The 14,262-nt window shown below is 36.4% G+C and overlaps 1 protein-coding gene across 1 annotated transcript in view; it reads left to right on the top strand.

Annotated features, from left to right (window-relative positions):
* Positions 1-8,563, top strand: part of LOC306869959 (rho guanine nucleotide exchange factor 28-like) — a 73,465-nt gene extending 64,902 nt beyond the window's left edge. Inside the window, exons 35-36 of the mRNA XM_079416935.1 lie at positions 3,723-4,029; positions 7,125-8,563. Coding sequence (XP_079273061.1) covers positions 3,723-4,029; positions 7,125-7,282 — 465 coding nt within the window. The 3' untranslated portion in view covers positions 7,283-8,563. The remainder of the gene's footprint in view (positions 1-3,722; positions 4,030-7,124) is intronic.
* Positions 8,564-14,262: the final 5,699 nt, after the last annotated feature.

Here is a 14,262-nt window from a genome sequence, read left to right as displayed (position 1 = left end):
AACCAAGCCCTGGGGTCAAAAGAACAGTCTGTAGAGCTCAGAAACAGGTTTGAGTCAAGCCACACATCTGGGGAAGAGTTCAGAAAAAAATTCTGCTTCATTGAAGGGTCACGGAAGCATGTAGTCTCTGTTACCCTTAATGGAAGAAGTTTGAAACAACCAGGATTCTTCTTAGAGCTGGCCTCCTGGCAAAACTGAGCAATTGATGGAGAAGAGCTTTGGTTAGAGTGGTGACGATGAACCTGATGGTCACTCTAGTTGAGCTCCATGGTCATATGTGGAGATAGGAGAAATCTACAGAAGGACAAACATCACTGCAACACTCCATTGATCTGGGCTTTATGGCGGTGTGACCAACTCAATCCTCTCCTCAGTGAAGACAAAAGAAAGCACACTTGGAATTTACAAAAAAGCACCTAAAGGACCCTCAGGCTCTGAGAAACAAGATTCTCTGGTCTGATGAACCTCAATTCTAAGCATCATGTTTGAAGGAAACCAGCTCTGCTCATCACCTGCAGAGTACCATCCCAAAAGTTAAGTGTGCTGGTAGCAGCCTCATGCTATGGGGCTGTTTTTCAGCAGCAGGGACTGAGGCGACTCATCAGAATAGAAGAAAAGCTCAATGCACCAAAATATTGAGATATCCTTAATGAAAACCCAGTCCCAGAGAAAACCCAGAGCATTCAGAACCTCAGACTGGGCAGAAGGTTTACCTTCCAACAGGACCGTGACCCTAAGCACACAGCAAGAGTGAGTTATACACAATACTGTGAATGTCTCTGAGTGGCCCAGCCACAGCCTGGACTTGAACCCAATAAAATATTTCTGGAGAAACCTGAAAATGTGCGTCTGCCTCCATCCAAGCTGAAAGAGCTTGAGAGGTGAAGAGGTCAGGAGACAAATGGCAGATAATTGCCAAATGCTGATGAGCAAAGCTTGTCGCATCAAACAAAAAAGACTTGAGGCTGTAAAGGTACTTCAGCTAAATAGTTAGTTAAGGGTATGAATACTTCTGCTACTAGTGGCACTAAGGGTGCTTTTGTTTTGCTTTTGAGACTTTGTAGTTTCTTGCTGTTTGTTCATATGCGTGTATATGCATGCTCTCCGTAGCCGTTTGTGTATGTTTGAAATATTCCTAAAAGCTATAGCTGTGAGCTGTGGGTATGTCATAAAAGCCTTTGTGCACAGTGTGAGTCTGGAGACACAGCTGTCTTCTGAACGCTGAAATATTTCTTTGCTCCTCTGCTCTTTCCTCATCTCTCCTTTACTCTGTTGCCAAAACACCCAGGTAGTGATGTCAGAGGAAAGCTCTCCCAAATCCGCTCACATCTGACTTTGAAGATGGAACAAAACGGTCAGTTATGAATTCAACGGAGAAGCTATATTCAAGAGAAGCTATATATTTTCAGTTTTTTTTATCCCATTTGCTTTTTTGTCTTGTAATCCCCTTCTGTCTCATTTTGTTCTTCTTTTTATTTCTGTTCCTTACATATTTCAGCTGTTTTGCATTCTTTTCTCTCTTTCTATCCTCGAAAGTAAAAAAATATGTACACTACCATTCAAAAATAAGAATTTTTAAAATGTTTTTTTTCCTCACCAAGGCTGCATTTCATCAACCCAATACAGTAAAAGGTAACACATCATTAGAATTTTAAAAAGTTTTCTAATTTAATATATTCCTATGATGACAAAGCTGAATTTTTAGCAGCATTACTCCATTCTTCAGTGTCACATGGCCTTTCAGAAATCATTCCAATATTCAGATTTTCTGCTTAATTATTGCTGCTCAATTATTATTATCAATGTTTAAAAACAGTTGTGCTGCTTAATATTTTCATGGAAACTTTGATATGTATATATTTTTATATACATGGTAGAAATCATTTTGATATAGAAATCTTTTGTAACATTATACATTTTTTACCTTCATGTTTGATCGTTTTAATACATCCTTGCTGAATGAAGTTAATAAATTCAAAAAAAAAATCAAAATGAAAATGAGTGGTAATGAACATTCCTGCCTTCAGGTCGTTCTTATTGTTCCTAAGAGTGCATGTTTCTCTTTCTCTCTTCTTGTCTTTGGGGTGAGCAGTATATTGGATTAAATTTAGTGACCACTCCTTAGAAACATTCCTTGACAAATAACTAAGGCTATGGCAGAAAACCCAAACACAACTAAATTTATTAGGTCCAAAGCCAATGTTGTTTTTTTTTTCCTGACAGAGTCAAATCAGGTGTGGCAGGCCACTGAGGAAGAAAACATTTCTTGTACACAGGGAGGATTCAGTTGCGGTCAAGCGTCTGTTTTTCACACACAGCTAAGCCTCTGATTCATTTCCTGGGATAATGAGAGCAATCCATGGCTCATCAGTCTTAGGCCGTGTGAGGCGGTCTTAGCTTCAGCCTCGTGTCTGTTTGCTAATAAACAAGCTAATGATTAATGATAATTGAAAAGCCCCTACCAAGGCAAAATAATTAAAAACAACTCTGTGTGCTTCAATCTGCAGGTCAGGGAAGTGATATTTCATTTGTTTGTGAGGTTTGATTAGAATGATCAGAAAGAGGGTGAGTGCAAGGGCAAGAGGTAGGGCAATAGCGTCCATCTGATGGCTAACTGCTCTGGCGTGTCTTCACTAGATACAAAAACAGCGTAACTATTTGACTACATTGTTCACTGGTGTGACAGCAGTTCAGCTCTTCAAAAGTGTGTGTTTCAGTTTTGTCATCACAGGAATCAATCACAATATAAAATGTATTCAAATAGAGACGTCTTTTGAAAACCAATAGCAATGTTGTTTATGAGAAACTGTATCAGGATGCTTTAATTTGCAGTGCTGTTTGGAGTCTGGTTGTAGCAACTCTCTCGATTTTAGATATTTTATCAATACAGAGAGGTAAAATCCTTTCCAAAGCCTCATATTGTTATTGCTATTGCGTGGATTCCCCCTCAGAATGGCATTCATGAAACCACGACTTTAAATAGCTTGTGAGTGTGTATCCGCCATCTAAGCTTTGACCTTTATGGAATATATTTCTGTCTGCTTTTTAAGATGCTCCCACACACATGAACCGCCTCAGGCCCAAGTTTTATTTATGGTATTGTTTGTGGGGGCTGATTAGCACAGAATGGTGATTTTGAGCTTGTGGGTCAATGATTCAGTCTGGCCTTTAATTCACATGAAACCAACCAACTGAATGAATGAGGAAATCTCAGGAAAATGAGTGAAGAGGTGGATATGATGTCTGATGGAAAAACAGCATCATGTAGGCTCTGCTGTCAGTTTTCTAAAGTGAAACAGATGTTTCAAAATTTAATAAATGAAGTACACAAAATAAAACATGGAGAAAAAAAGGGAAAGGCCTTTGAATGACCAGAACTGTATTTTAAAATTTAGCTATTTTTCCCCTCCAAAATTTCAAAAATATTTCTTCTCTGTCATTATTTGTTATTGTTTTCCAAACTAGCTCTTAGGATTAAACCGTTTATGTAAGTTTGCTACTTCTAGATGTTCTATATCATGACTTTAAAATGTGTGGCAAAGTTGGGTGTCATAACACATTATCTGAAGCTGCTAAACACACCTTTGCCAGAAGTCGTCCATCTGGTCATTCTATAATTTAAATGGGTTGCAGGATTATGTACTATAATTGCATTGTTTATAGATAAATTGTATTTGTATATTGTAGTAATATGTGAGTGATGCACATGCCTTGTCTTTTAGGATGCTGGTCACCATCGCCTGAGTGGTCAGGATGACCACGGATCCATTTTTGTGAACGAGGCAGCATTTACGTCTCCCTCTCTGAACAACAGGCACATCCACCTTCAACATCATCCACACCTTCATCATCAGACTGTCCACCTGCACTCAGGATACTCAGAATCTCCCAGTGCTCAGAACAGTCTCAATTCACTCCTGGCACGATCCAACCACAGACAGAGCTCTGCTGGAGTATCCGATGAGAGCTGGGCTGGAGGAACAATGTACTCGACCCCTCGGAGAAGTCTAACAGAGATCCCAAACAATGGTAATGTTTTTACTGCAATCACTAGTTACTTAGTTGTGTTTTTTTATAAAAAAAAATGGTGCACATTCCCCACTCCCTAAAATAAAAATGCTATGCATTTGTTTAATCAAAAATCTTAATATTGTGTTTTAAAAAGTAATTTATTCCTGTGATGGCAAAGCTGAATTTTCAGCAGCTATTACTCCAGTCTTCAGTGTCACATGTTCCTTTAGAAATCATTCTAATATGCTGATCTGCTCAAGAAACATTTTTTAATATTAACAATGTTGAAAACAGTTGTGCTGCTTAATATTTTATGTAAACCATAATATATTCTGGTAACACTTTACTTAAAGCCTATGTATAATGCGTTATTAAAGGGTATAATGCATTATAATTATTCATACAGTACGTTGCAATATATTATATCTTGTAGTAAACAATTAGCACCAAATTTAAAATGCATAGTGTAACAATGAATTGATAAGTGCTTTAATGTATTAACTGTGGTTACAATTATTCGTGAGATAGTTCGATGCCTTTTAAAGTGCATTACAAGGCATAATTAATGCATTAAAACATTTTTTATAAAGCATTATACATAAAGGCTTAAGGTAAAGTGTTACCTAGATTTTCAATAATATTTTCATAATATATATTAAATCTCAAACCAAAGGCTGAGATTATAACTGATGAAGTCTGGCACTATGTGAAAATAGCTTCACATTACGGAGCACTTGAGTTAAAAACGAGACTCAAAAAAGTAATTAATTACAAATGATTGGATGAGCCGGTTAAAATACCAGTTGTAACATTATTTGGCAACTGTAAACAGTTATATCATAACTGCACCAGACACATGGTGTGACGCAGCCAAACAAATCTCTCCCATTATAATCACCCAAACTCTTCACACAAGAAGCGTCCATCTGCAACACACTCTGGAGTATGTGCTATAGTTTTCTGACTCAATCTTGTCACGGATATACCGCAGTATAAAAGGTATTGCAGAATCTCTAACGACTGGCACATTTTTAGCATTATATAGTTGCACATAGTTAACAACAGAGCAGAAAGTCAAGCTGGATTAATTAACTATACCATAGAAGCAAAAGAAAGAATCAACTTGTGAATCGTTACTAAAACTTGTGTTGCAGCAGTGAAGGTTGATTTGCTCTGTGTTTAATAACAGATTCATCCTCACTCCATCACACGCAGGTACACATCTGTCTCTGCGATCAATTACGCATTCTGTCTATTGACTGTTGGGTTGACAGTGGCGTGTGAATCAAGGGCCTCCAGCTATGGGAGACTGATTGGAACATTGATCTAAAAAATCTTTACCAAACTCATTACAGAGTGACCTGTCATCTTACAAGGGAGAGGAGGGGAGAGAAACTTATTCATCTGTGTTTCACACATGAGCTGTCCGAGTTGTCTGTTTAACATTATGAATTGTCCTTCTCTCTCACACAAACACATTCGTACGCTTCATCTCTGTACTGTCTAAAGGTACTTGTTGAACACCGACGTGAAATTCAAGTTTTCACAGGTGAATATTACAGTACAGTAGATACCATCTTATTTACTTGCTTTAAAAGGTGGTATACTGTGTGTGTATTGACCACCTCATTAACCCTCTCATTATTGACCGAGTATGCACAAGTGTGCACGTTTAGCTAGACTAGGGTCCCACTTCCTAGCTAATCTTATCAGCTACCATAGGGTCTAATTTAACACAAATACCCACAATGCATAGTAATGATGTATAATAATAATTACAATATTATATATGACAATGTTTTTAGTAATATTTTAAACTGTTTTTGACCAAATAAATGCAACCCTGGTCAGCATAAGAGACCTTTTTCAAAAACAATAATAAAACTTTGAGATAGATGAGATCGAATTGGGCTAAAGCTCTGAAACAGATGACCCTGTTATTGACATGACACCTTAATTGAACATCTAGGGCCAAAACAGTTATGCTGATGACACATGAACATGTTTAAAGCAATATCTGAACAAAGGAGAGCTTCAGTAGAGATATACACAGGTGAAGGCCATAATTAAATATGCTTGTATGTCCCCAATGGTCATCGATGAAAGATCTCCTTACAGTCTACGGTACCAGTTCGTTTTTTTAATCGAAGTGAATAAATATGAATGTTACCTGTCCTATAAAGGCCTTGATTGAGGTGCTGGTTAACTCAACATGCATATAATACTGCTTTGTTTGACTATTTATTTAGTGGTCAAGACCATGGCCTCACAATAGTTAATGTTTGACCTTCACTATGCACACAGTGCTCAGCTAACAACATTACCTCACATACACAAACATTCGGAATGGAGGTAATGAAATTGGGTCATAGACCCTGTTGAGAAATGAGAGGGATTCATCAGTTTCATTCACATCACATGAATCTTAATGACGTGATAGCGCTTGAGCTGAACCCCTTGTGTGGATTAGACCTAGATGTTTTTTCTTTTACATGAATGTAGTACAGTGGCCCAATAGTGCACAACACAACGAAATCTCCACAATACAATGAAATCGCCACAATGCATAGGACTAATTTTGTGCTAATTTCATTGTGTTGTGAATTGTTCCCGTTGTGTTTTGCTAATTTCATTGTGTTGCGGTTTGTTTCCATTGCATTGTACTAATTTCATTGTGTTGTGCATTACTGGGCCACCGTAATGTAGTAACATGAGCATTAACATAATAGCTCAAAAATAAAAAATGTTGATTCCATATTATTTTCTTTGGTAAAATACAAAAGGAGCTTCTGCTCTTCATACAATGAACATAGATGGTCTCAACATTTTGTCTGTTCCTTACACATACATTAGCAAGATTATCAGTGAATATCTTAAATATAAAAAATCTAGGACCTGGAATATAGCACACAAAGCCTTGTGGACCTTTGTATCATAAAATATCATCCACTGTCCAAAATCCACAGTTTTATGCAAAACATTCTGCTTCAGATCTCATTTGTGCTTCACTGAAGAAGGAAAATGATGGATCAACATGAAGAAAATGATGAATAATGTAACTATGGTGACTTGATGACAATGATGAATAGTAACATCCGATCTTGTCTTCACAGATGTGGGTCAGCTCGGCCATGTCCAAGAATCTTGGTCAGCTGGCGTAACGGGGGCGGGGCTTCATCAAGCCGACGTCCTGCTCGTCAACCAGCCCTTTGTTACCATGGAGACAGAGAACAGAGATACTGATGGAGAGGAGAATATTGTGTATCTCTGAAATGAACAAGCAATCTTTGGTTGGTGTTGAAACGAAACATTTGGACTTGGATTTGCAATTTGAGATTTGGACCAGGATCTGATCCCACTCCTTATTTTGTGTTTTTTTTGGTTCAGCCTTTAATCTTAGCAAACTTTCGGCCTTCTGTGACATTCTCCAGACTTCGTAGCACTTTCTGTGGTCTGTGTGTGAGATGGGGCTTGTCTGAGTGGCTGTATTTTGCTTTATAGCCTGGAGCCTGCAATGACAGAATCAGGTTAGGCAGTTTCAGCACATGTTCAGTCACACACACAAAAGTCCCCCACCCACATTGCCACACAATGTATTTTTCTCCAACTGTCCATGTCAGTTTACATCAGGACACAAAAATACTGCCCCTTTCTTTCAGGAGATGAACGATGACTTGGTTTATAAAAGCATTCACCGCCTCCTACATGAGTCAGGGTTGTGTGTGTGTGCATGTTAGAGTAAGGAATCACATTGTCAATCTCTCACATTTGGAAACTGGTGTCACATGTCCATACGGCGGAGAATGTGTAATGTGTGTCATGCTTTATTCTTCTGAAACAGTTCAGATTCATTGGTGCTCACGAGCCATTGCCTATAATGCTACATGTGCAGCAAACATCTAAGATAGTGCTGTCAAACGATTGATCGCATCCAAAATAAAATTTGTTTACATAGTATATGTGTGTTTACTGTGCATATTCATTATGTGTGTATATATGTACACCCAGATATATTATGTAAATAAAAACTTTAATTTTGGATGCGATTAATCGTTTGACAGCACTTGTCTAAAAAGAGTCTCATCAGCACTGGGTATACAAACTGGCATTCAAATATATTTCTTGATACTTTTAGGTCATTATGTTGCCGTATCGGCCTAAAGGCTTTGTTCATGCATTTTGCATATTGTTGGTTCCATAAATTCAAGCTTGCTGTTATTTTAGTCACAAACAAAAAAGTCCCAATTAAAATTCAAATCATAATTGTTGACTGTAGACCAGTACTAGGTGTGAAAACTGTTTATACTCGAGTTAAAGTGACAATTCAGTGTGTATTTGCTTTTTTTAATGGCTTATCATTCTATTGAAAAACACGTTTCACTGCGCATGAGAACACTTGCTATTCTTTGTGTTTCGTTTCTTCCCATACATAAACCTTATTTATTGTTTAAATGAGTAAGGAATCATTTTATGTACATAGAGCATGTTTTGTATAATTGTTGTATGTAGACAGGTGTATAAGGTGTATATGTAGTAAATGTTCATACATCAGCTTTTGTGTTTTTTCTTGTTTTCATCCATTTTATTAGCACGATGATATTTAATATTTACAATTTATATGCTCAATTCAAAACTTTATACTACGTGGATTATTAATCAATTAGTTCTAGTTTTTCAGTAGTCTGTAAAACAGTTATCAGGACAAGAAAAGCATGCTGCTTATCAGAAAAACTATGCAAATGTGTTTTTACCTTTGTAAATTTGAACATTCACACCTAAAAAAAACTTTTGAAAGCAGACATATTGTCTGTATATAACAGGGGAAAAGCCTTACTGCAGATACCACTGTATACATTATTATTCTGGTAAAATCTCTGATTTGTTACACATTCAGCAAAACCTCCATTTCTCTTTATCCTTTCCCCCTATTATTTAGGGACCTCTAAAAGTTATTTACACACATTTAGCGACTAACAAAGTCAATATATATAGCACTGCTGTGCTGAGTAATGCATCTGTGGGTGGGGACAGTAACCAACCGCACAAAACACCTCCCCATGGCACCGTAATGACTTTAGGAGGAGTTCCACTGTAAACCTGTCATCCCGGCAAATAAATAACCGCCATTAACTAGTATCCCACCTATGGCACTTTTAAAGAAGAAACCCCTTTCCTGTGAATATTCTACATATTACTTTAACGAGTGTGTTAATCCTGAGACACAAGGGGACACAAAAGTAATCAACAAAAAATGGTTACTAGGTCATTTTACGTTTTGTCTTCGATTTTTGGAAGATATGGAAGCAGAATTATTTTTTTTTACAAGCAGGACCATCGTTATGGGAGGACAGGGTATAACAGGCATAAAGGGCCCCAAATCATTCTTTTTTTATTTTTTACAATATATTTTACACAAACATGTTTTATCCATTATTATTATTATATTAAAAATAAATTAAAATCTGTAAATTATTTTTTACAGCACTGTAAAAAAATAAATAAAAGTCGAGCAAACTTAAAATGTTTAAGGCAACTAGCTACAGAAGATGTTTGAGTTTTCTCAACTTCTTGTTTTAAGTTTATGCAACAAAAAGTTGAGAAAACTCAAAAATCTCCTAAAAAAAATTAGTTAAGAACTCAAAAATCTACTGAAGCTGATTGCCTTAAACTTAAGTTTGCTCAACTTTTTTTTTTTTGTTTGTGTGTGTTTTTTCCCCATTGTTTGTGGTGTTTTGTGCATGTTTAATCTTAACTTAAAAATGTATCTCGATACCTTGTTTTTTTGCACTGCCCTGCTTCTTGTTTTGCTTTTAAATGGCCCTTGGATTTGACTGTGGTGTTCCAAGTGCTGATTTTGAAGAGCACTGGGACTATTGACTATTGTGTCACTCCGCTTGTGTGTTTATTATGTGCCCTTCAAGTGGAGTCATAAATATCATAATTAGTGAACAAGCAAAGTTGTATTTACATGTGGGGAACTCTGAATTCTAGAAGTTACATCAGTTACATCAGTCACTTTGAAGCATGGCTGAAACACTGACCTATAATAATATAAATAATATGGTAACACTTTAGAATAGGGAACACTTATTCATATAAGTTCCTAATTTGCTGCTTATTAATAGTTAGCGAGGTCGTCGTTAAGTTTAGGTATCGGGTAGGGATGTAGAATAAGGCATTAATATGTATTTAATTACTAATTAGTACTAATAAATGGCTAATATTCTAGTAATATGTATGCTAATAAGCAACTAGTTTAGAGACCCTAAAATAAAGTGTTACCAATAATACATAATATATCTATAATTTTAATATAGGGGTCAGTGTGGGGAAAGCAATTCATTAGCAAATGTCGTAAAGTAAAAACTCAACTTTTATGGTTTGTGTTACGTAGCAAAACATTTGTAGCTGTGCCATGTATAAATAAGTGACAGCTGAATCTTCATCATTTTAAATTCAGATGTAGTTATTTGGTTTATTGTTCAAAATATATATTTTTTTGTTTTGTTTCTGGCTTGAAAGGCAATATTAATGTGTCTAAAATAATGTACGTTGCTCAATACAAACTTGAGTTATTTTATAAAAGCAGTATCACACTTGCAGCTGTGCAGCCATCACGATTGCAGGTGTGATATTGCTTTTATACAATAGTAATACCAATACGGCTGTGAATACCAGTACGCAGATAGATAATCAAAAAATATTGCTTGTGTGATATTGCTCAATTGAAAAAAAAAAAATCTTTGTGGGTGTCCATTTCTGGTGTGTTTTTCTCATCAACTCTTTGGGTTCAGAAAGGGTTGGAGAAATATGTATACATTTTTTGTCATGTAACTCTTGGTAACCTTCATGGGCAACAGTGAATCCCACACTAACACACATCAGCATACTCCGCTCCTCTCAGCTGCATCCCTGTTTACTAAACACACAGTAATTACAGAGGCACATTACTGAGCTTTGATGCCGAGCAGAGGCCCGCAGCCATCATGCACAATCAAGTGTTTAGTGCTCTTGCACTCTTTCATTTCTTACTAATCCCTCCGTTTCTCCATTCCGTCTTCCTCAGGTATAGCACCAATGCTGTCTTTCATCACCTGACAGAATAAGACAAGTACTTCCCAATTTGTCCTTCTTTAAGCCCTCACGAACACACACACACACACACACACACACAAGCACATATGTTATCGCATGAGTAATCAGAGGATTCAGGTTTGACTGAAGGCCAATTACGTTAGTCTGCGTGAGGCTGATAGAGCAACATTTGAAGTCTTTTGTCCCATGTGAACCATGAAAAGTCTGCTGGTGTCAAAACCAGTCATTATGTCTTTGTAGTGGCATGTGAGTGGTGTTTTGTACAGTAGGCTAATAAAGTGACGCTGTGAAAGGTGCTTAGGGAGGGGGCTTTACCATGGGTCAGCGTTTATGCTAGGGATGCACGATATTGGAATTCTGCCGATATTCGATATGCCGATATTTTTCAACTAATTTTGGCCGATATCGATGCCGATACCGATATATTTCCTTTTGTTTGGAAACAACACCAAGTCTCTCCTGTGCAGAAATTATAAGCAAAATATTATTAATTTTGGTTAGTTTTTAACAAGAACTTATTTATTAGAATTAAATAAAAAATAATAAAGTTTTTTTTTAACAGTACATTGAAGCTTTGAAAATAAATATAAATCAACTATATCAATCGCTGCATTTTTCCCCCCAGAAAGATGCAGTGTTAACCCTAATATTTTATTTTAAGATTTAACATTTGTAGATGGTCTAAAACAAAAGAGTTGTAAAAATTCTGAAAATCTTTTAGAGCTCATGATTTGTTTAAAAAATAAAACGTTACACATTAATGAATAAATCAGTATATATAAAATTATTTAATTTACAAGTGTCATGTTTGTGATTTTTTTTTTCATGTAAGCTATAGCTTCTGACCATTAAATCAAAACATACTTATTTTATTACATCAATTACTGCTTTATTTAATCAGAAACACAGTCTAAATGTTATTTGTGTAGGCTATTTTACTTTTAATTTAATTAGAAGTAGGCCAACTGCGCCCCTACTTTAAAACTACTTACCGAACGGGCATTAGGACCTGGGGGAGGCTGTCACTGCTGCCCCTGCTTGTGCTATAACTGTTTACTCTATCCCACACCGAACGCGTCATTCTGTACATGCCTTCACACATTAAATGCAGCGATCCATAACAGTCAATCTATTCATCATTCAGACAAAACTTTGCTTCAAGAATGAGCCACATTGCTGACGTGATCTAATCGCTAGCACACCCTGAGGACATGCGAGTTAACCCCTTCCACTTATCGGCAAGACATATCGGCATAATTTTGCATGTCACGCCGATACCGATATTTACATTTAAAGTCATTATCGGCCGATTTCGATATCAGTCCGATAATATCGTGCATCCCTAGTTTATGCACAAACGCAGATCTTCATCTGAAGTAAGGCACGTTGAAGTAGATATCTCAAAAGAGTGTCACTCGCGTTAAATCCTCCAATCCCTAAAGCCTCTGAGTCAACAAGACACTTATTCACTGTATCAATTTGAAGGCCTGTATCCGTCAAAACAGTGACAGTCTACAAATACACACAGCCTTCAGTCAAAGAGAAGCCTCTATAGCGGTCAGCACAAATACACACACACACAAACTGAAGTGCATGTACTTTTCTTCAAAAACATTCCATGTATTAATATCGTTTTGAGGGGATGTCAGTCAAAGAAATACCAGGGAATGTCAGAAAGAGATTAGAGGGAGAGAAAGAAAGGGCTGTGTGCCTGTCAGATAAGAACTTTTAAATGAGTCTTTAGTGTTGCAGGGTGTGTGCAGCACTTTGAAGTGTCTCTGAATTACAGTCTTTCTCTGCCATCTTAACAAAGGGATTCTCCCAGTATGTTGCTTGAATAGATCATCAACATCTACCACACAAATGGAAAACAGGTACAGAAACAATAAATGTAATTTAAAAACCTAATCTAGGTGAGGAGGGTTTATTTGACTCGGTAGTAGGAAGGGATTACAGTGTGCCAGTGTGCATGAGATGCATGGAAAGATACACTACAGTTCAAAAGTTTGGGGTTGGTAGACTTTATAAATGTTAAAAAAAAAAAAAAAAAAAAAAAGTCTCTGATAAAAAAATACAGAAATACAGTAATAGTGTGAAATATTATGATTTAAAATAAACATTTGGATATATTTGAAAATGTAGCTTATTCCTGTGAGGGCAAAGCTGAATTTTCAGCACCAATTACTCTAGTCTTCAGTGTCACATGATCCTTCAGAAATCATTCTAATATTCTAATTTGGTGCTCAATATTTTATTATTATTATTATCAATGCTAAAAAAGTTGTTTTGCTTAATATTTTTTATTTTAATATTCATTTAAAAAAAATCCTTTGTAACATTATATATGCCTTTACTGTCAATTTTGGACAATTTAATGCATATTAATAAAAGTATTAATTTCTTACTGATCCCAAACTTTTGAACAATATATATACTGAACTTGAACTAATGTACTAACAGAACTGTTTGTTATATAATGGTCACATTAAAACTATTATGGAAACATCTTAATGTGCCTTCCAAGATTTATATTTTTTACCTTTCTGCCGTCCTCTATTGATTTTTTCTGTACTTTCAATCTTACAATGTGGAAATCCATCAATGATATACATTTTTACATTCAAATTCTGATAATCTAAACAACGAATAAAATATACATAACCATTTTCATATTTATTGTGAAAAATGATTTTGGCAAATTTCTAAATAAATATGGCTTTGTCATTTCTACCACACCACAATGCCCATAGTTAAAGACGGACAGACAGACAGACAGAAACATAGATAGATAGATAGATTTGTGAGGTTATACGGCAGTTTTAATTCTGCCCTTCACAAGACCTGCTCCACACACAGTGTCTGTAATTGATATCGTTTGGCCTTTGTGGCTTGTGTGGGTGAATACACTCACACATATTCAACCTTTCAACATGTCACCACTGTGGACAATAACAAACACACGCACACCTGTCTTCACTTTGTGTGTTACTAATGACGCTTTTTCAATGGCTCAGTACAACCATACTCAGCTGTTCCCAAGGGAGATAAAAGCACAGAGGAGTATTACTGCATGTGTGTGTTAATCTACAGAAGCAGTGTGACCTCAGTAAAGTGTGGAGTTGAGAATATGTCTGTGTGGGTGGTGGGTCCTTCACG

The sequence above is a fragment of the Barbus barbus genome, assembly GCF_936440315.1.
Source record: "Barbus barbus genome assembly, chromosome: 5".
In the NCBI taxonomy this organism is placed as follows: domain Eukaryota; kingdom Metazoa; phylum Chordata; class Actinopteri; order Cypriniformes; family Cyprinidae; genus Barbus; species Barbus barbus.
Note: the sequence above shows the minus strand (reverse complement) of the source record. Positions and strands in the feature narration are given on the sequence as shown.